This window comes from Orcinus orca, chromosome 2 (genome assembly GCF_937001465.1).
Source record: "Orcinus orca chromosome 2, mOrcOrc1.1, whole genome shotgun sequence".
NCBI lineage: Eukaryota > Metazoa > Chordata > Mammalia > Artiodactyla > Delphinidae > Orcinus > Orcinus orca.
In genome coordinates this window covers 96,005,486-96,029,039 of record NC_064560.1, presented here as the reverse complement: position 1 = coordinate 96,029,039, position 23,554 = coordinate 96,005,486, and the positions used below count along the sequence as shown (strand labels likewise).

The 23,554-nt window shown below is 46.7% G+C and overlaps 1 protein-coding gene across 1 annotated transcript in view; it reads left to right on the top strand.

Moving 5' to 3' along the window:
* Positions 1–23,554, top strand: part of TLN2 (talin 2) — a 443,787-nt gene that overhangs the window by 344,173 nt on the left and 76,060 nt on the right. The window contains exons 33-41 of the mRNA XM_004274706.2: positions 5,770–5,863; positions 7,834–7,923; positions 9,780–9,902; positions 11,225–11,368; positions 12,908–13,069; positions 18,889–19,029; positions 19,498–19,679; positions 20,810–20,942; positions 23,237–23,338. Of these exons, the coding sequence (XP_004274754.1) occupies positions 5,770–5,863; positions 7,834–7,923; positions 9,780–9,902; positions 11,225–11,368; positions 12,908–13,069; positions 18,889–19,029; positions 19,498–19,679; positions 20,810–20,942; positions 23,237–23,338 (1,171 nt within the window). The remainder of the gene's footprint in view (positions 1–5,769; positions 5,864–7,833; positions 7,924–9,779; positions 9,903–11,224; positions 11,369–12,907; positions 13,070–18,888; positions 19,030–19,497; positions 19,680–20,809; positions 20,943–23,236; positions 23,339–23,554) is intronic.

Below are 23,554 nucleotides of genomic sequence, written 5' to 3'. Positions count from 1 at the left end.
TTTGAGTTTCTTCATTTATTCCCAGATACATACTTTACCTTCAAATGATAGCTAGAGCCACTAGGTGATGGGAAAAATACCCTCACATCTCCCCACCTCCATCTTATGCTTTGTTTGTGATTGTTCCATTAGGTGAGTGCCCTTCTGGGGTCGTGGTGGAGATGAAGAGGGACAGTGATGTCTTCTCTGTCGTGCAGCTGTTTCTGATCTAAAACCCTCTTAATCACTTTTTTCCTACAAACAGCCTTTGGGTAAGGCAACTAATGTTGCCAGGTATCTGAACTCAGATGTTTTTCATTACCTTAAATTTTTCACATCGTTTCAAAATTACAGTTTCCAACTTAGAGCGTGTTGTCGACTCTCTTAAATTGTGGGAATGAGGGGAGAGTATAAATTGGCCTTTTGAAAGCCCCTACGGAAGGGAATCCAGGACCCGAAAGCATGCTGCTGGTGTCCTGGCTCTGTGAGTGTCTGAACGCCCCCTGGTGGTGACATTGAGGAAGGGACCTGGAGGCGAGGCAAAAAAGCTTTCTTTGCCTCTGTCTGTCCTGGCTTTCAGCAGTTGACAGAATTCCCAGCCTGATGGTTTCATAGCCAAGACAGCACTTAAGAATCATCACATGAACTGATAGTCTTGGGCTGGAACAGCTGCAGGAAGTTGCTGGCCTATTCTCCTTGGCTTCTTGGCCCATGCTGGCAAGCTCTGCTCCCTGGGGTGATTTCCCAGCGGAAGCTCCAGCCAGGTCAAGTGAGTCAGGCAGCTCCCCTTGGAGGGTAAAGCTCTGCCCACCTGGGTGCCTTCGTTCATTCTCTTGTTCCTTCATTTGTTCATTAAACAGATTTTTACCACATGCCTGATAAGGGCACACACTGTAAGACTGGGATGGCCCTGGTGGAGTTAGGACAGGGGGCACAATCAGGGCATGCCACCCTCATTCTATCTGGGCCTCACAACAGTCTGGTGCATAAGTACCTTTGGAGTTGGGCAGCAGGGAATCGATTGCTCTCGTCCTCATCTTCAGTCCCACTGCCCTCTCTCTTCTTGAGACGGCCATGCCTGCCTGTCCTTCCTGTGGATGTCCCCAAAGACCCCACAGAGATGCTACTGTGGGGGCCCAGGCCTGGACCAACTCAGCCCCACCCTGCTCCTACATCAGCAGACTTGAACCCTTTCTTTGTTCTTTCTAGTCTCCGTGATTCTTCCTGCTTTAGGAGAAAATGGTTTACTTCTGGGAGAGCAGTAGAGTATGTGTGCCTTTCCCTCTGATCCCTCTGACCATTCTGCATCTGAGCCCAGGTGCATCTGAGGAAGCTGGTCCCTTGGTTTCTGATGTGCGTGGGGAGGAAGTCATTTTCTGTTGAGGTCCTGGCTTGTTTGTCTTTTTTCTGTGTAACTGCCTGGCTCTGGATCTTTTCTGGCAAGTTGGGTGGAGCTGGAGACCCTTTGTCCACCGTTCATCAGGCTTTTCCCTGCCTGGGGGCTGGACTGATGCTCCCTGAACTTAGTTAAGGGAGTGGGAAACCAGTTGGCAGTGGCAAAAGGAAGAAGTGCCCTAACTCTGAGCACCTCCCCAAGCTGCCAAGCACACCACAGTCACCCTGGCCAGAAGGACTCCCGGGCTGAAGACTTGACACCCACAGCTGCCAGCATCAGGGCCATCCTAGGCCAGGTGTTCAGTTGCTTTCCAGTCCCTTGAGGGCTCCCTAGGACCTTGCAGGAGGCGTCTCTTCCAGGACCACCCTTTGCTTTGAAGTTCCTGCCAGGCAGGAGTCTTCCTGTCTCCAGAGATGGTGAAAAAGGGTGTCCCAGCAAGCAGCACTTCCGTGCTGTAAAGTAGAAAAATGTACACTGGGCCTTCTTCTGTCTCTTGGTCTCCTCTAGAATGTTCCATTCCCGTAATCCGAATCAGGATCTCGCTGAGCCCTGACTTTCCAATTGCTCTGGTCCACCTTGGGCCCTCCTTCATAGGCAGAACCCACGCCCACGGTCGAGGCTTTCATTTTCTTTCTCTCACTCCCAGCGAGTCCTGCCTGTGTCTGGCTGATCCTGTCTGGTGTCACACCCCCCATCACTGCTTCCTCTGGCTCACCTTTGTGTTTTGTCTGTTCATTGTCTTGCCTCTCCAACTGGATTGCAAGCACCTTGCTTTCCTAGAGAGACTTAAACTGTATTATTTTTATTACTCCCCATGCCTTGTGCATGGTAGGACCCAGGGAATACAAACAGGGGAATTTCAGTTTGCTCTTAGTTGCCTTTCTAAGCACGTCCTCCTTTGAGGAAGGGAATCATCTGAAGTTGGTCTGTTCCCCTCCAAGCTCGCTATTGGACAACTTGGGCTTAATAAATAATCAAAAGCACAAACTGGTTGATTTTCTTCTCTCACCTCTGCCCCAATTCTATATCTATATAAAGGTTCCTTCCAGAGCTCACAAACTCCTGTCTGAATCAATTTAGTATCTCTGAATGCTAAATGATTTGTAGGTTAGAAAGCCTTTAACATCTGAGGTTGTAGATCCCAATTTATTAAAAACCGAGAGTGGCCAAAGATGCTTATTAGATAAAGAATGAATTACAGGAAAACACTATCTCTAGATGGTGAAATTACGGTTATTTAATTTTTTGTATTTTTTAAAATAAACTTGTATGGCTTTGATCATTACCAAAAAGTGTGGGGAAAATAAAAGCAGCTACAGTTCAAGCCTACTTGGATTTACATAGAACGAAGGGAGGATGCAGCTAATGTTGGCTGTATTTTTATAACAGTGTAAGTAGGTTAATTCATAATGCTTTAGTAGATTTACTGGTATCTGCTTTAAAATAATATTATAAAATCACTGTTAACGTTGTGATACGTCATTGTCATTTTGCTATGCATATGTATATTCTTACAGGTATGGGCTTATGTGGTTTTTACATTTTATATACAGTTTTCTATATAAGGAATATGACATCATGACTTTTAATGGGTGCCAAGAATTCTGTTGTAGACTATACATTTAATCAGTCCTTTATCACTGCATATTTGGGTTGTCTTTAATCCTTTGCTCTTATAAATGAGTACCGTAGTTTGAAACATGAAAATACTGTTTCCCATTGTCAAATCTATATAACCATTTGCCTCTGTGCCGCTAAGTTTATTTAGCTATGCAATCCAGACTCTAAAATGAGTTATGGGGATAAATGATACCTAAATAATGCTTTTTAGTCATGGATCAGTATTACCCAAGTGACTCATTCAGGCATGCGGTGCTGTGCTGGCGCTGTTAAGGACTATCCAACCACAAACGCTTATTAGTCTGTTTGTTTGTTGTTGTTGTTTTACCCCAAGTTTTTATTTGAACATTTTTCACTTCTAAAAATTGTTGAAAGGACAGTGAATAGCTATATATTCTCAGGATTTACCAATTGTAAACTTAGTTTGGGGGTTTTTTTGGTTTGTTTTTTCTTTTTGGAGGGGGCCACACTGCCTAGCTTGCAGGATCTTAGGTCCCCAACCAGGGATTGAACCCGGGCCCATGGTAGTGGAAATGCAGAGTCCTAACCACTGGACTGCCAGGGAATTCCTGTAAACACTTAGTTTCTAATGGAAAAATCTTTATATAAAGACTAGCTTTTTAAAAATGTAGATAAACAGGAAACGTTGAAGGAAGTAAGCCAAATGGAAAGCTTGTGTGATACGTGGAAATATTCCCCAAATGATCGTGTCACCACAGTTGAGGGCTGTACCCTTTGTTATGTTGACACATCCAGCCTGTCCACTCCGAAGTATGTCTTGAAGGCTGCCATTGCAGAACACGGTGTTGGACTCTCTGGGGGACCCTTCCAGTGAATACATCATGAACTGCACCTTCCAAAGGTGGTCCCAACTAGAGACTGTCCTGCTATCTCAGTTGTTCTTGTTTTGCTTTGCACCTGGAAGGCACAGTGCTTCCCCATGACACCTTACTTAGTTAAGCACTTTTCCACAAATAAATGAGTCACTAGAGTTAATCTTACACAAGCTATTTGGGGATTCCTTCTTGAGCTGAGGAATGTTTTTCTTCTTCCCATCACTCTAGCTAAATTTAAAATTCAAAGCAGTAGCTCCTCATCAAATAATTAAGCTGATTGCCTTTGTACATTGGCAACATCTTTTTCCACCTAATTTGATATTCTGTGGGAAGCTGCAAAGCCAATTTAACTAATAAAATGTGGCGTCTTTATATTAGACAGTGTTAATGATTAGCAGCAATGTGTGTCCTATTTTGATTTTGTTTGTTTTATTTTAAGTTTCCTGTTAGCTGCAGTGGTTACTGACTGTGAATAGAATTCAGGGTCCTGCCCAAACTATGGACCAGTTATGGCCCTGCAGAAAAATGGTTTTGAATCTGGCCTTTGTGTCTGATAGACATGGGTTTAAGTCTTATTTCTGCTTCTTATTTGTAGCATCTCCTTAGGGAATTATCTCGTGTGTGTGTGTGTGTGTGTGTGTGTGTGTGTGTGTGTGTGTGTATGTCTGTTTTTTTCATTTATAAAAACAAGGGTATTCAATTTTAAGACTTAGTATAAAGGTACAGTAATCAAAACAGTGTGGTATTGGTGAAGGGTTAGACACACAGGTCAATGGAATAGAATAGAGTCCAGAAGTAGACCCACACAAATATGGCCAACTGACTGTCAACAAGGTTAAAAAAGCAATTCAGTGCAGAAAGGATGGCATTTTTAATGGTACTGGAATAATTAGACTTCCATATATCCCCCCCATGAAAAAAAAATCTGGATCCATATTTCACACCTTGTTAAAGAAATTAACTCCAAATGGACCGTGCCTTTATGAATCATCCATGGCAACCTAAACAGAGGCTGTTCAGGAGGGGTGGAACCCTAGCCAATGTAGGAAAAAATCTGGGCTGTGTTTTAAGTTCTAAGAAGAATGGAAACACATGTAAAATCATGTAAGCATCTCTGATTCCTATTAATGTTAACAAAGAAAATAGCTCTTTTAAAGAATAATGTTGGTATAGCTTCTAGGAACTGGTCAGTCATGTAGAAATGAATGGTAAGAAGAGGTTTTAAAATCATAAGGCACAGTTTACAGTGTGACTTTTAAAATATACAAAATAGTCCAAACTATACAAAGGCTGTCCAAAATAGCCTAGCTCGGATCATCCCATTCCTATGGGCTGCTAGGGAAGGATTCTGAAAACAGTGTTACTATGAGCTGTTTGCCATTTGCAACTTCATTGTGAATTCCTTCTTGTGAATATATTAAAGATAGCCACACTTTCTTAAGAGAACTGTTAGTATTGATACTTTTAAGGGTAAATCAATGAATAATGAGAAGCAAGGTAGGGATTCTCATTCTCTCTTCCCTGGCTGTGGCTGATTTTTGGTTGTTTAGAGCAGGGGGCCCAACCCCCAGGCCGAGGACCGGTAAGGAACCGGGCCACACAGCAGGAGGTGAGCGGCGGGAAAGCAAGGGAAGCTTCATCTGCCGCTCCCCCATAGCTCGCATTACCGCTGACCCATCCCCCCCATTGCTCTCATTACTGCCTGAACCATCCCCCTGCCCCCCGGTGGAAAAATTGTCTTCCACGAAACCAGTCCCTGGTGCCAGAAAGGTCGGGGGCTGCTGGTTTAGAGCCTTGTGGAAGAGCTGTCACAGGGACCACAGCCTTTATAGTGAATTAATTGTATTCCTAGCGAACCTACAAAACATTGTTGGGGAAATTACTGTTGATCTTTACAAAACAAAACAAAAAACACTCTTTCCGTATTTGTCGTCGCAGAGCTGTGACGGAGAGCATCAATCAGCTCATCACTCTGTGCACCCAGCAAGCTCCTGGCCAGAAGGAATGTGATAACGCCCTGCGGGAGCTCGAGGTGAGTCCCTGAAAGGCTGCTGAGGATTTCAGAGTGTCTGTGTGTCTGTCCTTTCCCTCCGGGTCAGGTTCTTCTCCTCTATTCTTACCTTTGATCTTTCCTGGGAAACTATTGGGCCAAAGTTCCAATCCAAGTGGGAAGGAATTAAAGAAAAATTAGATTTGGTGGGGTTATCATCCCTGCTTCCCTGTTTCCACTTAAGAGTTGCTTTGTTAAAGGATTCTTTATTTCATACAGGAAGAGGCCTATGGTATTGAGTGTAGGCTGAAGATAAGCAATTTCTACCTAAAAAGTTTGGGAGTGATTATTCTGGGGCGTTTGGGAGAAGCTGGAATAGATGTGCTTTATGAGTAAAAATGATTTTCCCATACGTTGTATTTTGTAACATGTAGGGGGCTCATTAGAGAAAACCCAGGAGTAACACTTATTACTATACAGTCAGGGTGTATGTCAGGGCCCTGACTCCACGGCTCCAGTCAGGGCCGTGGAGCTCCTAGTGGCCCAGACACAGTGTAGGGCTTATCAGTTTATATTCATACTTAGGGTTTATTTTTAATAGAAAATTCATTTATGCCCACAGAGTATACATGGGCAAGAATAAAATCAGTGTGCCTACTTGTCTGTAAAGCAGTCCTAACCAATTCAGGTTATGTTGAAACAGGCAAATGGTTATCTCAGTAGATATGGGTTGGTTGTACCGAGTGTACCTTTAGTTTTCTGAACAGGGATACCCACCATGCCAGAGATGTTAGAGGTGGGGGGTTGATTGCAGCTTCTGAAGGGTCTGATTGAGGCCCAGTCCGCCGATGGCAAGAGGCCATTGGCACAACTGAAAGTGAGAATAGGCAGGGGACTGAAGCATTCTGAAAACAGTGGAGAATGTTTCCTTCCTTGGGTGAGTCACTGCCCTATCCTGGTCTGTTCACATTTGCAAATATAAATGATACGTGGACTGTTGATCTAAATGAGGTCTGTTGGCCCAGATGCACATCCTCTGTGCCTTAATGGTATCCTTGGTTGCCAAAATTATGGCTATTTCAGTGTTGCTGTTACTAAGGCAGTTTTGATTATCCAAGGAGTGGGAGGAGTTTCTTCAATGAAATGAACACCTTCTTTATGCAGCCCTCTTTCCCTTAGATCTTTGCTGATTAACTCAGCAGTTTCACCATTACTTCCCCCCAACCCTTAGTAACTCACATGGCCTTGTCTTTTTGTTGGCTGTGCCCCAAAGTCTGCTAGGTCCCACTGTATCTTCTCACTCAACAGGGAGGAAGATGGATGGCTATGTCCCCGGACTTTCCTCCCCTGGAAAAGTCCCTCATAAACGATGATCAAAGGTTATTGCAACATGAAAGCTAGCAACCGTTTTCAGCAGACTGGAGACAAAGGCAGAAGAAGCAAACCCCATGCCCTGTTCCTTGATGGAGACCTAAACAAGATCCAACATTTTCTATACTTTTAAAATTAAAAACAAATGAACCATTCCAGTGGGCGGTTTTGGGGGGGGTTACCTTCTTTCATGCCTACCCATTGAAAGGTCCCAGCATTGAAAACAGAGGTCCCTACTAATCAAGAAGAAATGAATGAACCTGTCCTTGATATTTAAACTCCTTGGAGTTATCCAGCAGAGAAATTATACTCATTGACCATGAATATATATTGCCTCCCACTAACTTTCAGATTCTTTAAGGAAAAAATGTCCCCGTTCTGTGGATACCAAGCTTCTCCTTCACATTTGAAAACAAGAGATTCTCCTCTCTGTCAGAGCTAACCAAGACACACCCACCCCAATCAGCGTGGTGTTGCCCGCAGGAAATCTGAAGTCGCAGACACTGTGGTCTAAATTCCTCTCAAGAATCTGGATAATGACCAGAATCCTGTGTATGGAGGGGAAGTTGATAGTTGGTATTTTATGTTGAGTTTCCCTTGTTCTATAAGGCTTGCTCTTAAGTTGTGTTCTCCTTCTGTAGACTGTCAAGGGGATGTTGGACAATCCCAATGAACCTGTTAGTGACCTCTCTTACTTTGACTGCATCGAGAGTGTAATGGAAAACTCCAAGGTAAGCCTGGCTGTGCTGTTAGCATCCCTCCTCATTGTGGGGAAGAATCAAGACATGCTTTGTGTGCACCGGCCTGTGGCCCCTCTGCACGGCTGCCCATGTCCTAAAGCCTTGTTATGGCGCCCTTTGCCCAGGTGCTTCTCAAACCTGGCTGTGCATCAGAATCACCTGGGGGTCTTGTTGAACACACCTTGCTAGGTCACACCCCTGAGTTCCTGATTCAGTAGATCCCAAGGTGGGGGAGATTGTGCATTTCTGACAAGTTCCCAGGTCCTGCCATGTGGTCCAGGGGCCACTCTATGAGAACCACTGCTCAGACCCTATGAGGGATGGGTCTTACTGTGAGTCAGAGCATGTATTTCCTTCAACTGGGACTGCACTGGTGGGGAAAGCCCTTCAATGGCCTTGGCTTATACGAGATCCTCCCGTGTGTTCTTTTCACCATCTATCCATGCCTTGCATTCTCAAGGGGAGTGAAAAATTGTGGGGGTTTTTTGGGGGGTGCGGGTGGTGAAAGTATCTAAGACTATACAAAGGTTTGTGTCCTCCCTTCTCCAAATCTTAACCCTGCTCAACAAGATCTTATTTCTTAGTATTTAATGTAATGTGGGTGGCAGTTGGAGGGAGGTGGTCTAAAAAGACTTCTTATCAGAGCAATAATAATAATATTTTAAAAGGTCAGGAAACACTGATCTATGGTAATTGCACCAGTGTTTTTTGAGAATGCCTCAAAATCAGGATAAAATGAAATGCAAGTGAGATGAATGGAATTTCTTTCTTTCCCTATCCAAGATGGCTTCTTGACAAACAAAGAGCTCTGTCTTGGGTTCTAGACTTGGATGTCATAGTCTCCCTAAAGATTTCTGTTTAACATCCTTCAGTTCTAAGATCTGTGACCCTGGAAAGTAGGACCCACCTTCCTGGGGCATGAGGAGGCCCATGAAGACACAACACCAGATATGGGGCAGGCGCCTTGCCTCTGCCTGTGTGACCTTCTGTCTGACCTTGTGCATGGTGCTTGACTTCTCTGGGTTAGATTCTGAGTACTGAAATCCCGTTTAGCTGTTATTTTAAAGACCTCTGATAGGGACTTCCCTGGTGGTGCAGTGGTTAAGAATCCGCCTGCCAGTGCAGGGGACACGGGTTCGAGCCCTGGTCCGGGAAGATCCCACATGCCACGGGAGCAACTAAGCCTGTGCACCACAACTACTGAGCCTGCGCTCTAGAGCCCACGAGCCACAACTACTGAGCCCACGTGCCACGGCTCCTGAAGCCTGAGTGCCTAGAGCCCGTGCTCCACAACAAGAGAAGCCACTGCAATGAGAAGCACGCACGCTGCGACAAAGAGTAGCCCTCGCTCGTTGCGACTAGAGAAAGCCTGCGCACAGCAATGAAGACCCAGTGCAGCCCCCCAAAATTAATTAATTAATTAAAGACTATCAATTAATAAGTGAATAATATCGGGAAGAGTGTGTCTTCTGCTTTCTGGACATGGTCTTCACCTACAGCTCGGTAGATATGTCTGATTTTATATTCTGGGAACTAACAGTTCTCAGTTTAGACCATTCACCCATGGGCTGCCCTGTATAGATTTTAGTTTATTGATCTGTGTATAGTAACTGTACCTCCTTGAGATATAGATAACTTTTGGGTGAAAGCTTCAGACTTTATTTATTTCTCTTTGTGGAACAGAAATGATATCATTATCTTAAATCTCTTCTTATTGCAAATAAAGTAAAATAATGGCAAATATTGTAAATTAAGTGGCCTCGAACATTCAAGTTGGAAGGGTAGCCCCTTTACCCCATGGTCTGAAGGAATGCTGGTCAGAATATCGCTTGTGGTTTGTTTTGCAGGTTCTGGGCGAGTCGATGGCAGGGATTTCGCAGAATGCCAAGACCGGGGACCTCCCTGCTTTTGGGGAGTGTGTGGGGATCGCGTCCAAGGCTCTCTGTGGGCTGACGGAGGCTGCAGCTCAGGTAAGGCACGGGTCCCCGTGCCCCACGACGCAGGCTTTCCAGCCCTGTCCTGTGCCGGGTCCCAGTGGGAGGCACGCGGGGGCTTCAGCTTCAGCTTCAGCTCCACCCATCACCACGGAAACCATGGAGAAGGTGGTGGCTCTTGCTGGCTAAGCATTTAGGCAAAACATCAGCCCGTTACCCCTGGAGCAGAGCAGCCTGGAGAGAACACTGAACCCTGCAGACCCAGCCTAAGGGTTCAGAGGCCCGTCTTTTTTTCTTTCTTTTTTTATTTTTTTTTTAAGGTCATTGTTACAGATAAGTTGTTTGGGGGAAAAAAATAGGTATGACACAATTCAAATTCCCTCTGAGGCTTTAGAGTTGCAAAAGTCTTAGTCATGCTCTTTTTAGAATCAGAAGGAGAAAAAATTGGATGCCATCACACAGAGTCATGATCAGGCATGTTCCTGGCTCGTCCTCAACTGTGCTGTGTATTTCCAATAATTGCTGGGCTCATGTAACTGAACTTCCAAGAATGTCAGCATTTACCTTGAAGGATTTATCATTTGACAATTGCCTTGAGCCTGGAAGATTTTATTGAACCAAAGAAAAACATCCCTAGTTCAGAGGGTGAAATCACCTTCCCTTATTTGGCCCCTCATATCTCAGGGGAAATGAGTTAAGGTTAGAATTTTCCCTCACAGATTCATTTTCTCCCTGTTATTTGGCTAACACCTCCAAAGGGTTTGAAGAGAAGACCTTCTCTTGTAGCCTCTTGTCCTCTTGGAGACCGAATATTGCCTTTTATTCCCCCGAACCATTTTATTCATTCTTACTTACTGCTTCAAATACTGGCCTAAACAAGAAGGATACATTAGGCTACGAGATGAGAAATCCTCATGTAGGGCAGGCTCCAGGGTTGGCCTACCCAGTAGCTCCACACCATCAGTCTACACCCACGTTTTTCCCCCTCTGCCATCTGCCAGCCAAAGAGTGAGCTCCATGCTGAGGCTGGTCCCCCTCATGGTCATAAGGTGGCTGCCAGAGCACTCAGGGCTGCATCCATCCTTGGTCATGCCCCATGGAAGAGCTTCTTGAGGCTTTCTTAAGAACAAGGAGACTGTTCCCAAAAGCCTGTAGCAAACTCCTGCTGGCATGTCCCCGGCCCAAGCGAGTGTCAGCTTGTCTATGCCTAAACTCTTATTGATGAGATGAGTCTGACCACCTTGCACTGGGAGCACCTGAGAATGACTGTTGTATGTATACTGTGGGACCACACTCCCCCCACAGGCGTATCTAGGAGTACAGCGAGCCTGAGCTGTGGTTTACCTCCTCCCTTCCAGGCTGCATACCTTGTTGGCATCTCTGATCCGAACAGCCAGGCAGGCCATCAGGGCCTTGTGGACCCCATCCAGTTTGCCAGGGCAAACCAGGCTATCCAGATGGCATGCCAGAACCTGGTGGACCCCGGCAGCAGCCCATCACAGGTAACTTTGGGGCAGGGATGTGAGATCTGCATGTCCTTGAGCTCCTGGAGGTGGGTGGTGGGAGACTGCGAGAATAAAGATGACCATTCTTTCAGAACTTGCAAAGCCAGCCGGATCATGACTTAGGGGGATGTTGCAAAATGTGGTGAGGGTGGAACAGGTAGGTGCTCTGGAATGGAGTGCCGGAAGGCAGTCACGGTGGCATAATCACAGCGAGATCCATCAGGAGGCTCACGGTTCCATTTGTTCAGTTCAGGGGGCATAACGTTGAGGGCTTGCTCTGTGCTCGGCGCTAAGGGTCACCGTGAGGGAGACCCGACCCCCTACCCCCTTAACTCTTACTGCGGGTTAAAGTTTGGAAGATGGAGTGATCGGGGTATGATGACAAGGCAAGGGAGGCACAGAGGAAGGTGTGATGAATTCTCTGAGGGGCTCTCAGGGGTCACTTCCCAGAGGTGGTGGTGCTGACCCAGACCCCAAAGCTGGGTCAGAATCCACAGCACAAAAGGAGCCACAGAGACATTTGAGAAATAGACAGTATGTGTGACGTTCCTTGATACTTCTAATACCCAAGTGACATGGGTCGTGTTCAATAATTCCAGCAGTATGTGCTAAAAAGAACAAGAATGGCCTATATGGGCTAGCAGAGGCAGGCTGTGATGGGCACATCTACTGCTGACCCTGGGACCAGCGTTCTTGAGGCAGGAGAAGGACCCAAGTAAAGGATACCTGGGGGACCACCCAGACCTAAGGCAGGTGTCAGTGCACCGGAGATTCCTTACCTGTCCAGTTAAGGCCAAAGGGGTGTTACCAGCCTCAGCAAAGTGGATCAGGCAGATTCAGAAACGCAGCTGGGGCTGGGAGATCCCTGAGCCACACCCCTTAATAAGGTGCCTATAGCCCACCTGGGAGTGACATACAGCTGCATGTGACTGTTAAACACTTGAAATGTAACTGGTCCAAACTGTGATGGGCTGTAAGTGTAAAATACTGACCAATTTCAAAGACTTAGTAGGATAAAGGATTGTGAAAGCTTAATATTCTTAAATTGATTACATGGTGAAATGAAATGTTTTGGATATATCAAGCTCAATAAAATATATTATTTACAATAATTTCCCTTGTTTCTGTACTTATTTTCATGTAGCTACTAGAAATTTTAAAATTAGATATGTGGCTCGCACTGTATTTCTGTTGGGCAGCGCTGGCCTAGACCCTGGGCCGTGTCCCTCCTGGCTGGGGGTCACAAAGGATAGCTGACAGCATCTCCTCTGAGACTGCCTGGAGCCCAGCCCACTCCCACATCAGCCCTGCCTTTCCTTTTCTTTGTTTAGTCTCTCTGCCTTAATAATTCCCGCCCTCCCCTTTCTTGGAGTGACTTCAGGGGCGGCAGAGCTAGAGACATGGGTTTTATTTCCACGAGCCCTAGACATGTGAGTTGAAGGGGAATCCAGGGCTCGGGACCAGGGTGGACTCCAGTGAACTGGACCCCTCTGCACTGAAGCTTCGGGTGCCCCCAACCCAGTCCGTGCTTTATAGGTTCTGTCAGCCGCCACGATTGTCGCCAAGCACACCTCAGCCTTGTGCAATGCCTGCCGCATCGCCTCATCCAAGACGGGCAATCCTGTGGCCAAGAGGCACTTTGTCCAGTCAGCCAAGGAAGTCGCCAACAGCACTGCCAACCTGGTGAAGACCATCAAGGTAGGTCGCTGAGCTGAGGCCTTAGGAATCCCTGGGACACCTGTTGCAGAGGGGAACGAGGTAGGGGATTGAAGCTCTGCTCTCTAATACTTGCTTCTAGTGGAGTTCAACTTCCAATTCAGTCTCATGATTTAAGTCACTGAGGAGCGGTTCATTAGTGATGGAGATATTTATCAGGAAAAACCAACAGCCTTGGTCTCTACTAACCTTCTGCATAGTGGGTGGGGAGGGGTAAACTATGTGCTTAGTGGGGCAGGGTGGTTTTGAGGGGCTGGTAGAGGGCCCTGCCATGGTTGTTAAATATCTCTGGACCAAGAGAGAAGGTGGAGGGAGAATGGAATGGGAAACTGTTGGGAAAATCTTTAAAAAAAGTCAATTTATTCTGTCCTGTGATATCTATTCTATTTATAGTTGTTTAAATGTTTTCAGTGGAGCATGAGCTTCTTAAAATAGAGCATTCCACGTTGATAACAAGTTCGTCTTTGTGTTCGTGGCCGTGGACAGGTTGAGGGGAAGCAGGGCAAGGGTACCCTGTGAGGAGGGAATCGCAGTAGCTGGGCTGTAGTATTTGTAGCTGGGTGATCAGACCGCAAACCCGGTCTGCCGTGCGTGAGACACCCAGCCAGACACCAAGCAGCTGACCTGATGGGAAGACAGCCACAGCCTGAACAGCAGACCCCTGGCAAAGAACCTCCAAAGGAGGTGGTCATGGAAGGCAAGCTGTCAGTTCTGTGCAAACCAGGAAGTGCCGGAGGGAAGGCCGTTGGAGGGTTCACACTTTACTGAAGGATTTTCACGCTCGTGGAGGTGGGATGATCTGCTTCGTTGCCGGGCAAGTCCTGGAGGGATGGGGCTTTTCCCCCTGTTGTCTCCAGAGGATATGTTACTACACACCTCATTTCCCTTGCACTACACAAAGCCAGTTTAATCTTGTGGAGAAATTAGTCAACAGGCTGAGCAAAGCAGAAGCCAAGGAGAGATTGTGCAGCCCAGCAGCCGTTGGAAGCGGGCAGGCAAGAGCTACGGGGCAGTTATCCCCGTCGGCAATTACTTAGCTGCTTAAACAGAGTCTTTAAAAAAAAAAAATTAAAACCCGCTTATTTAAAGACAATAATAAGATAAATTGAAGATGAATAAATAAAGCCAGTGCCCAGGTGCCCCCAGGATCCTGCTGGCAGCTCCCTTTAATTACTGTCATGGTTCGTGGTATTAGAAATGAATAAAGCTTATGTTTTCTGATATTTAGTTTACCCAAAGCCTGTTCTGTGTTTTGTGTATATCACTCATTCGGTCCACACAACCAACCACCCTGTGCTTGCCATCCCCGTTTTTACGGTCAGGACAGTGACGCACAAGGAGGTTAAGTAACTTTCGTGGGGTGATTCAGCCACTAAGTGGTAGACCGGAATTCAGACCCAGATCCCCTGCTCTTTCCCTCAAGCCTGCTCTCGCCCATGGCATGCAGTGTACATCGTTAGCATGGAGAGACTAAGCCATCTCACCAGCCTGGGAAGAAATACCTGGTTGCGTTTACAGTGCTTGTGTGCCAGTCTCAGGGGAGGCAGGGCTGGAAAGACGGCAATAGAATTGAGACGTAGTGACATCATTGCCGGTTGCTGTGTAACTAACTTATTTCAATTAAACTTGGCCATTTTCCGATCATCAAAAAAACAGACTAGATTTAGATGGACCAAGGGGGAGACAAAGGCAAGGAGCTATTCTATACAAATTCTGGGATACCTTTCTTTTCTGCCTTCTCCTCGGTTTTAAATCCCGACCTGTCTCCGTTAAGGTCTCATTTTCTTTTCAGATTCTCCTCACAGTGGCAACCCCTCTTTGTAACTGCCTGCAGCAGATGAGCTCTTGTGATGGCCTTAAAGATAGGCCTGTGCAGAAACACCAGAGGGGGGATGCAGGCTGTTGTGACATGGAGAAGATGAAGCCTCCTTCCCCGCGAGCACCCCGGGAATCGATAGCCGTGCACAAGGAACAGAAATGACCCTCTTGCTCCGCAGCTTGCTGAAATGCGCTTGGTGTTGCGATTCCCATCAGGTGGCAGGCTTTGCCGGGGACAATGAACTTTGTTTTGAATTTCCTAATAGGAAAATGGTGAAGGCCATTTCACTGTAGCACACTGTACTACATATCGAATAGACTTGCTGAGTTAAGGCATGGTTAAGAATCCTGTCGAATAGCGAAACAAATGAATGTTTAATTCCCTAAATGCTTGAAACAGCCGCCATCGAGGCTGAATTTTGCTCTAAGTTTTATGCTTCTCAGTCCTTTTCTTTTTTTTTTTCCTTTAAATCACAAGGATGTGCCCAAGCCTAAATCCCAGCTGCCCCACCTTTCTAGTTCACAATGAAAGGGGGGGAACCCCTCCCCGGAGGAACACTGGCGAGCAGGGAGCAGATGACCCCACAGTGGGTCATCAGCACCCATTAGGATGCCTGCCTCCAGGGATCGTAAATCTCTGCCGATGGCATTCTTTGCGATCCCAGAGCGTGGCTCAGCAGGAATACATACGTGCACCCTCCTCCCTGCCAGGTGCTGCTCTCAATGCCGGCCAACTGAGAAACACGCGGAGCCCTAACCACGGGTGCCGTCTTTCTGCTGGTTCCCCCCGTGTACCAGTGCCTGCTTCTCTCTCTCCAGTCAGCTCTTTACCTAGCCTCAACTCAGATGTGTGGAATCGAATGTTATTTTAAATGTGCGGTCACTCAGGTTTAGGTGCCAAGTAGACATTGTGCAACAACACAGCTTTGTTTCTCTGAGAAGCTGGAGCGCAGCCTTGCCTCTCGCAGTGGAATTGAAGCTCAGGGTTTTGCCATTAAGCACTGACAGGGCGTCCAAAAGACACCAGGTCCAGCTCTCATTAACCGGTTTTAACTCGGCTGTAAGTACGTTCTCTTGATCGTCCTTTTGTTTGGATTGGTAAATAGGTTTCTTGAGAAGAAAAAGGAGGGAAAAAAACACCTCTTGGGCTTCTTACGCCTTATTCTTGTTGCCTTTTCTAAGGTCAGTAGGAGGGAAGGGAGCCAGGGGTCTTGGGTTCTGGTTCTGGTTCTGGGTTCTGGCTTAGCATGTCACTTTCTAGGTGTTGGTTTTATCACCTGAAACATTGGAGCTTTGGGATTAAATGATCTTTAAGATCCTTTCTAACCCCCAAAGTCCATGAATCTTTGATTCTGGTACACATGCAGAAATTGTTTCTCCCAGATCCCTGTGAGATTTTGGCTAAGTGTGAGAACATTCACAGGAGCTGGCTCAGGGTCCCGATGGCGCCTGGGCGTTTGGCTAAGTGGATTTACCCTTCCACTGTTATGACGGGTGTACTAAACATTCGGTGACATGGAATATCTATGTGAAAACTGTCGTGCCTGCCTGAAGTTCCACCTCTGGCCAGATTTGAGTATTCCGTTTACTGGGGCTGCTCAGCCATCTCCAGAGTGGAAGCAGCATTCAAAAGTGAAATACTGTCCATGTGAACAAACCATCCTTTCCGATGCTCCATTCTTCCTTTGGAGGAAATGGCTTTTCCCTCTTGAAAATGGAAAACAGTGCTGGATTGGAGCTTGGCGTTGTAGTCCACAGCCCACGCTATTCAGGGTCCTGCCGTTGACCCGCAGTGGGCTACATGATATGTGATTTTAGGGCCCAGTCTCAAAAAAAAAATCCTTTCTTCATCCTGTTGGTGCAGTCGATGAAACTGCACAATTAGGAAACCATTCCTTGGGATTTACCTGGGGTAATCATCTTGTCGTTTTTAATTAGTTCCCCTAAGAGTGGGTGGTGTGATCAGACATCTGCCTTCCTAATAGGCCGAGAGTGTTGTAGACAGTAGAAAAGAGGATGAGAGGAGTGTGGAGAGGTAAAGGGGCAGCTAGAAGCTGAGCTAGAAGCCCTATCACTCCCACTGGAGGGGGTGCGACTGGGGCAGCTGGGATGCGAGTTCCTTTGATGCCAAAGTCCGCTCCTGCCATCTGCCTGCTTCAGTGGTCCGCCTGTGCTGGGGCCACTGTTGTCGGGCTCCTGCTATGCGGCACCCAGCCGGCCTCCCAATGTGTGCCCAAATTGCTCCGAAGCCTGGTAGGGCCTGACCTCAAGGAGTCAATGATGGTAATAGTGCAACAAGATGAGAGCGCCCAGACGGTTCACTGCCATGTCGCCGGTGCAGTGCTTCAGTGGAGGTAACAGATGCTAACTCAACTTTTACTGAGTACGTGAGTGGAGTCAGAACTGAAGCCATAAATATGAGTAAGTAGCAGGCACATAGGGTTTCCACTGGGCCTGGAAAAACCACAGAATGGGCCAAGTTAAGGTCAAGGTCAGTGCCTATCTGGTGGAGAAGGGCCTGAGCAGAGGCAAACTATGCAAAGTACTAGTGAAGACGGTAAATTAGCCAGGCTTATGGGAGTTCCTTAGAAAATATTAGCATGGCCGATGTGTAATTACCGGCCCCAGCTGTCAAGACTTGGTTGGAATATAGTTGTTATTCAAGTAGCCTTTACACTAACCGTGCCTGCCTACTCTTGCCTTATTGAGAAATAGAAAGGTTCCCATCTCAGATCCGGTTTGTTCTGTAATTGCTGGTGCCTCCGGTTTTTTGTTCGCTAATTGTCTAAATTGACTTTTCTGTGTTGCTCATAAGGGTTAAATTAAAAATTCAATTCGTCATTTAACAAAGAAATCTACGTTCTTCGACAAACATAACTGCCTTCTCAAATGTTGCCCTTTGCTGGGAGGCAGGGGTGCTGTCCCTGGTCACTGGCCATCGGTTCTAGCAGCCTTGTGCTTGAGGAGGTGCAGTCCGTGGTTGGGGAGCTTGGGATCCAAGTGTTGACCCTTTGTGGGGTGGTCTGGCATGCATCACAGGCCACTTTCCTGGCCTGTCTCCTGTGCAGGCTGTTGATCTGCGACGTGGCTCATCATTCAGTGCCATTGTATTACTGCTGCTAATTTTAAAAAGAAAGAAACTTTGGAAGCAAAAGATACATAGATTAAAAGCCCATGTGTGCAGAGCTCAGTGAATTTTCCCACGCCAAACACACCTAAGTAACTGTGGCCAGTTGAAGAGACAGAACATGGCCAGCGCCCAGAAGCCTACTTCTGCTCCTTCAGTCTCACTGGCTCCAAAGGGTGACCTGACAGCTAACACCCAGAATTAGTTTCACCTGTTTTTGTACTTTTGCACTACTGGAATCGTATAGTGGGTACCCTATTGTGTCTGGCCTCCTTACCGAAATATTGCATGTGTGAGATTTGTCCGTATTGCTGGGAATAGTTCTAGTATGTTTTTTCCCATTGCATTCCATTTTGCTCATTTGAAAATGACAGATACATCAGCCCTCCCTCCGTCAGTCATTCAGGGACATCCAGGTAAAAATAGCTTAGAAGAAGTTGAAAGTGGTACACAGTGTAAGATATTTTTATAGTTTGGCAAAGAATAGACTTAATTGGAGTGAAATGGAGGGGAAGAGCCGAAGGGTTATAGTCTCAAAAGTAGAGAAGAAAGTGGCTCAGCCACAGGGATGGGCAGCATAGCTCAAGGGGAGAGAAGAGCAGGCGCTCTTGGAATCACGTTAAGTGGGGAGTGGATGGGCTGTGAGGTCAGTTGGCCTGTGAGCCACACACTCAGCTTTCTTTCTTACCGTTGCTCACTTCGCCCCTCTGCTTGATGGCAGAGATCCCTCCAGTCAGTTCTTGTTCATTGTTTATGGACTCAGCAGACATTTTCAGTATTCCCATTAAACCACCTTCTTTTCGCTGGGTGGTGATTGCTGCGGCCCAGGAGTGATCTCTGTGTTTTCTCCCATCAGGCTCTGGATGGGGATTTCTCTGAGGACAACCGCAACAAGTGTCGAATTGCCACCGCCCCCTTGATCGAAGCCGTGGAGAACTTGACAGCGTTCGCCTCCAACCCTGAGTTTGTCAGCATTCCTGCCCAGATCAGCTCCGAGGTAGGGAATCCTCACAGCAAAGGTAAAACTGAGGTCGTTGGCTTGTTTTGTGTGGCACTGAATGGGCATGAACAGTTAAGGATTCCAAAAACTCTTTCTGTCAATGTGTAGGGCACTGTTACTCTTGTCATTGATGATACAAGCAGAGTTCATGAAACTCAATGTCTGTACATCACTTAAGAGGTAATGTCTTGGCTTTATATGTTGAGAACAATCTCTGTGCATAGGTTTGGGGCTGATTCTTTCTCGGTATGTTCTTTCACACTCAAAAATAATATTTAAGGAGTGGCATGGCCCCAGGTCCTCATCATCCAGGCCCCATGTGAGCCAGCCTCCATGCTTCCCTACCCTCTGTCTCCTTTTGAAGGACAGAGGTAGTGACTTGATAAAGAACATGACCTTCCAGGGTCCAAGTCATTCACTTAGTCTGTGTGCCCTGCCCTTGACCCTTCTGCTCTTTGGTCCCAGGGCTCCCAGGCACAAGAACCAATCCTGGTGTCAGCCAAGACCATGCTGGAGAGCTCATCATACCTCATCCGCACTGCACGCTCACTGGCCATCAACCCCAAAGACCCGCCCACCTGGTCTGTGCTAGCGGGACATTCCCACACTGTTTCTGACTCTATAAAGAGTCTCATCACGTCTATCAGGTTAGTGTCTCCTCCAGGAATTGCTAGCGGCCTGCATCCGACAGGGCAGGAGGGGGATAAGCCCATCAGGACTTTTATTTAATAGCAACGTGGTTGATCATTGTCATCATCTTTTTCTTTACCTCTTTGGGACCAGCGGTAGCACTTGTCACAACAATAATAGCTAACTAAAGTATTTATCATATATTAGATACTATTCTAAGCATCGTACCTGTATTACATTATATGTTCATCACAGCAACCTTGTAAAGTAGATGCTGCTATTGTCTCTCTTTTACTGATTAGAGAATTCAGGCAGAAAGGCATTTAGGTAACATTCCCAAGGGCATCCCCAGGCATGACTGCTTTAGTCCCAGTCCTTGTAAACATTGTACCATATTGTCGATACCTAGGAGATTAGGCAGAGAGCACCACTGCTTATTTAGCAGGATTTGGGGTTACCTTACCTTGATAATAAGACAAAAAGAATATTCCAGGTCCCAGAGTAACTCTGGGCATCTCTAACCTCCATGGTGGTAGTAGGAGCCTATCTACTATGAAAAGTCATCCCCTGAGTAGATAAAACATTTTTGAAGTTGACCAAAGTTAATTACCCCACAGCATGGAGTGTATGCCTTTCCTCAGGTATATTTTGTTTTTGAAATTGCTTCTGAAACTTAAGGCATTTCTTTCTTAATGCCTCGCAAAGAAAAATCCACTAAATATTTTAACTCCTACCACAGCCCAGGACATTTGCAACTAGTATGCAATGTAGAGAGCATAGTATATTTGCACTGGAAATAGCACTGCCCTTTTTTTTTTTTTTTTTTTTTTTAATGAGGGTCCTATGCCTAAGCCAGTGAATGGAGAATCCAAGTCCAAATTGTTTCATTTGCCATTGCCTGGCATCAGCCTGAGATGGTGGACAGCACCCTACCCTTCCCACCAGAAAGAGACTTAGCACAAGTGTTAAGTGAAGAAATTCCTGGGCTATGCAGAGAAGCATTGCCAAGCAAGGGTCAGGAATTCACTCCCTAAAGCAATCGGGTGGGAGAGAAAGTAGACAGGGGCTCCTGGCCCACCAGTTCTGGAGCAGGTTTGGGGACTTGCGCTCCGTGGAGCCCATGTTCTACTTGCTGTGTCCCTTCCAGGGACAAGGCCCCTGGACAGAGGGAATGTGACTACTCCATTGACAGCATCAACCGGTGCATCCGGGACATCGAGCAGGCCTCGCTGGCCGCTGTCAGCCAGAGCTTGGCCACGAGGGACGACATCTCCGTGGAGGTATGCAGGGTTCTGTGGCCAGCTCAGAAGCCTCTGGAAGTACTGAAGAATGCCAATATCAGGCTTTGGGGATGGGGGAATGGCACCAACATGTTTTTGATAAAGAGCTTCATCATTGGGCCACCTTCCCCTGGAACCAGCCTGGGAAGTTTTTGGAGGGGGTCGGGCAAATGCTGAGCAGAGAATGATGGTTTGATGAAGGAACACATGTACTGTGGGGGTGGAAGGTTCCGATTTGGCTGAAATTTGGAGGGAGATGATCATTGTCAGGTAAGAGTGTGTCAGTCGGTGGAGTTACCATATTCAGTAGAGCAGACCTAAGCGTGTAAATTTTGAGTGCTTCCCTGTCATATTTCAGCACTTTTTTGACTAATGGGCGAATTCAGCATTCAGCGCTATGTGTTTGGTCCATGCAGAGATCAAGGATTCTGCCCTTGTTACTCAATATCTAGTATCTGTTAATTCAGAGCCACATTGCCCTCTCTTGCCCATTTTTCCAAAGTTGAGAATTGAATTTTCCTTCTTGGCTCCTTTGAGTTTTTTCTGTTACCTGTCCAAAGGCCCCTGATTCATACTTCTTTCTTTCTGTTGAAAGTGCCTGACGCTCGGAAGGTACTTAGTAAATATGAATGGTCTGTTGACTGGTGTTTCTCTCCCGACACTGAACTCATCGACAATGAACTTTGGCCCCTGTCTGTAAACAGGGCCTGGAATTGGAATTGCTCATTTTTATTAATAGAGCTGTGTATTTCATTGTTGCTTCACCCGCCTCCCCCATTTCCAAGGAAAGAAAGAAGGAATATGTATTCTCATCCTGTGCAGAATGTTAGAATCATCGTTAACCTGTTATTAAAGTAGAATGTGCATACAGAACAGTGTGCCTGTCATACGTGTGCAGCTTCCTGAACTACCACCAACCAAGCACACCCTGTAACTAGCACCTCCCTCACACCCACATCCTTTCAACACCATCACCAAAGCATGTCCTCTGTCTTGACTTCCTCCCTGGGAAGAAAATCCCTCCCCTTTATCTGCATGTGCTTCCTACCTCTACCATATTTAATCTAACAAGCCATCTGTAGTAAGACGACCTCGCTGGGATAGTCTTGCATTCTTGACTGTAGTTACGTGATGAGTGGGAAGATAAGAAGTAATTTGCTAAATAAGACCCTTGGAAGTGTGGAGGTTTCTCTCTACCTGCCTCCATCTCTCTAACTTTTTCCTTTTTCCTTTTTTTTGTTTTCAAGTTTGCGGGTTAGGCTGCTCCTCTCGTTGACTAAGCTCTGCACAAAGCCCCCCCCCACCCCCCCACCCCCGCCCATATGCAGTGTTGTTCGGTAGGAGAGTAGCCCGAGTCTCATTCCTATGAGCAGGACATTGTCACTTTGTCAGGAGTCACCCCATTCCGTGCTGGCGAGTGCAGAGCTAACATGTCCAGCCTTCTGATCTATTGATCCGGACTCTATGAAGTGAAGAAGCTCCTGTGAAGATTTCTACAGCGGGATCTGATCTTTCCCGCGACTAGTTAACACTCTCCATCGTTGAATTCCCCGCCCCCTTCGCACTTCAGCATCGTCCAGATACCTTGCCCCATCTCTTTATAGCGTGAGTTCGGTTCTTTGGGATGGAGAGATTAAACTGTCTCTCAAACCTGAGAAGAAGTGCCTTGATGGTGCCATTTTCGATAATGGCATCCACATCACCAAATACAGCGAACAGAGCACCTGACCATAGCCTAGTGGGCATTTCACCTGGCCGTTTTCACAGTGTGCTCTCTGGGAAATAGTCCTGCTTTAAGAGAGCTGATGTCATTTTTACATCACCCTCCTCCCCACTCCCCGCTTAAGGGGTTCTTAGTTCTGAGGACACTGCAACCTGGATGTTCCCTCGGACCCCACCATTAGCTACCTCCATTTGGACACAATTGTCTTCCCTTCTTGGAAAGCCACCGCAGTTCCAGCTTTCCAGTAATTATGCTGAATAACCCAAAGTAAAGATACCAGTAGCATCCGTTGTTACTATGGTTGCCAGGAGTGAGAAGCCAGTAGGAAAGGTGTTCCTGGGGCCTGCTTGTGTCCCTCATGGATGGAGCTGTGGGGAGGAGGGGTTCAGCCCAGGGGAACTGAGGGTCACTGGGACGGGGAGGGTCAGAGCAGTGGCTGGATGGCACTCCCAGGCATTCTGATATCCATTTCTTTCGGCCTCCCTTATCTTTCACATGGACCTTTTTAAATCAGTACAACTACGTGGGGAGCTGTTGTAAGCTGAACTTGACAGCTCTCTCTCCTTATCAGGCCCTGCAGGAGCAGCTGACTTCAGTGGTCCAGGAAATCGGGCACCTCATCGATCCCATTGCCACAGCAGCTCGAGGAGAAGCAGCTCAGCTGGGACATAAGGTAATGTGCACTAGGGGATCCTGCTGAGAGTGTGTGAGAAAGAGATGGGGGGAGAGTTGTTATTGATTTTGTCATTCTTGTTCCCCAAAGCCTCAGGGCAGGTGTTAGGGCCGGGTCAATGCTGGCTGACACTAGAGAAAATACCACTCAGCCTCCGTCAACATCTTCTCCCAAAATGACCACTTCAGGAATCTCTTTTTACTTAGTTAGCATTGA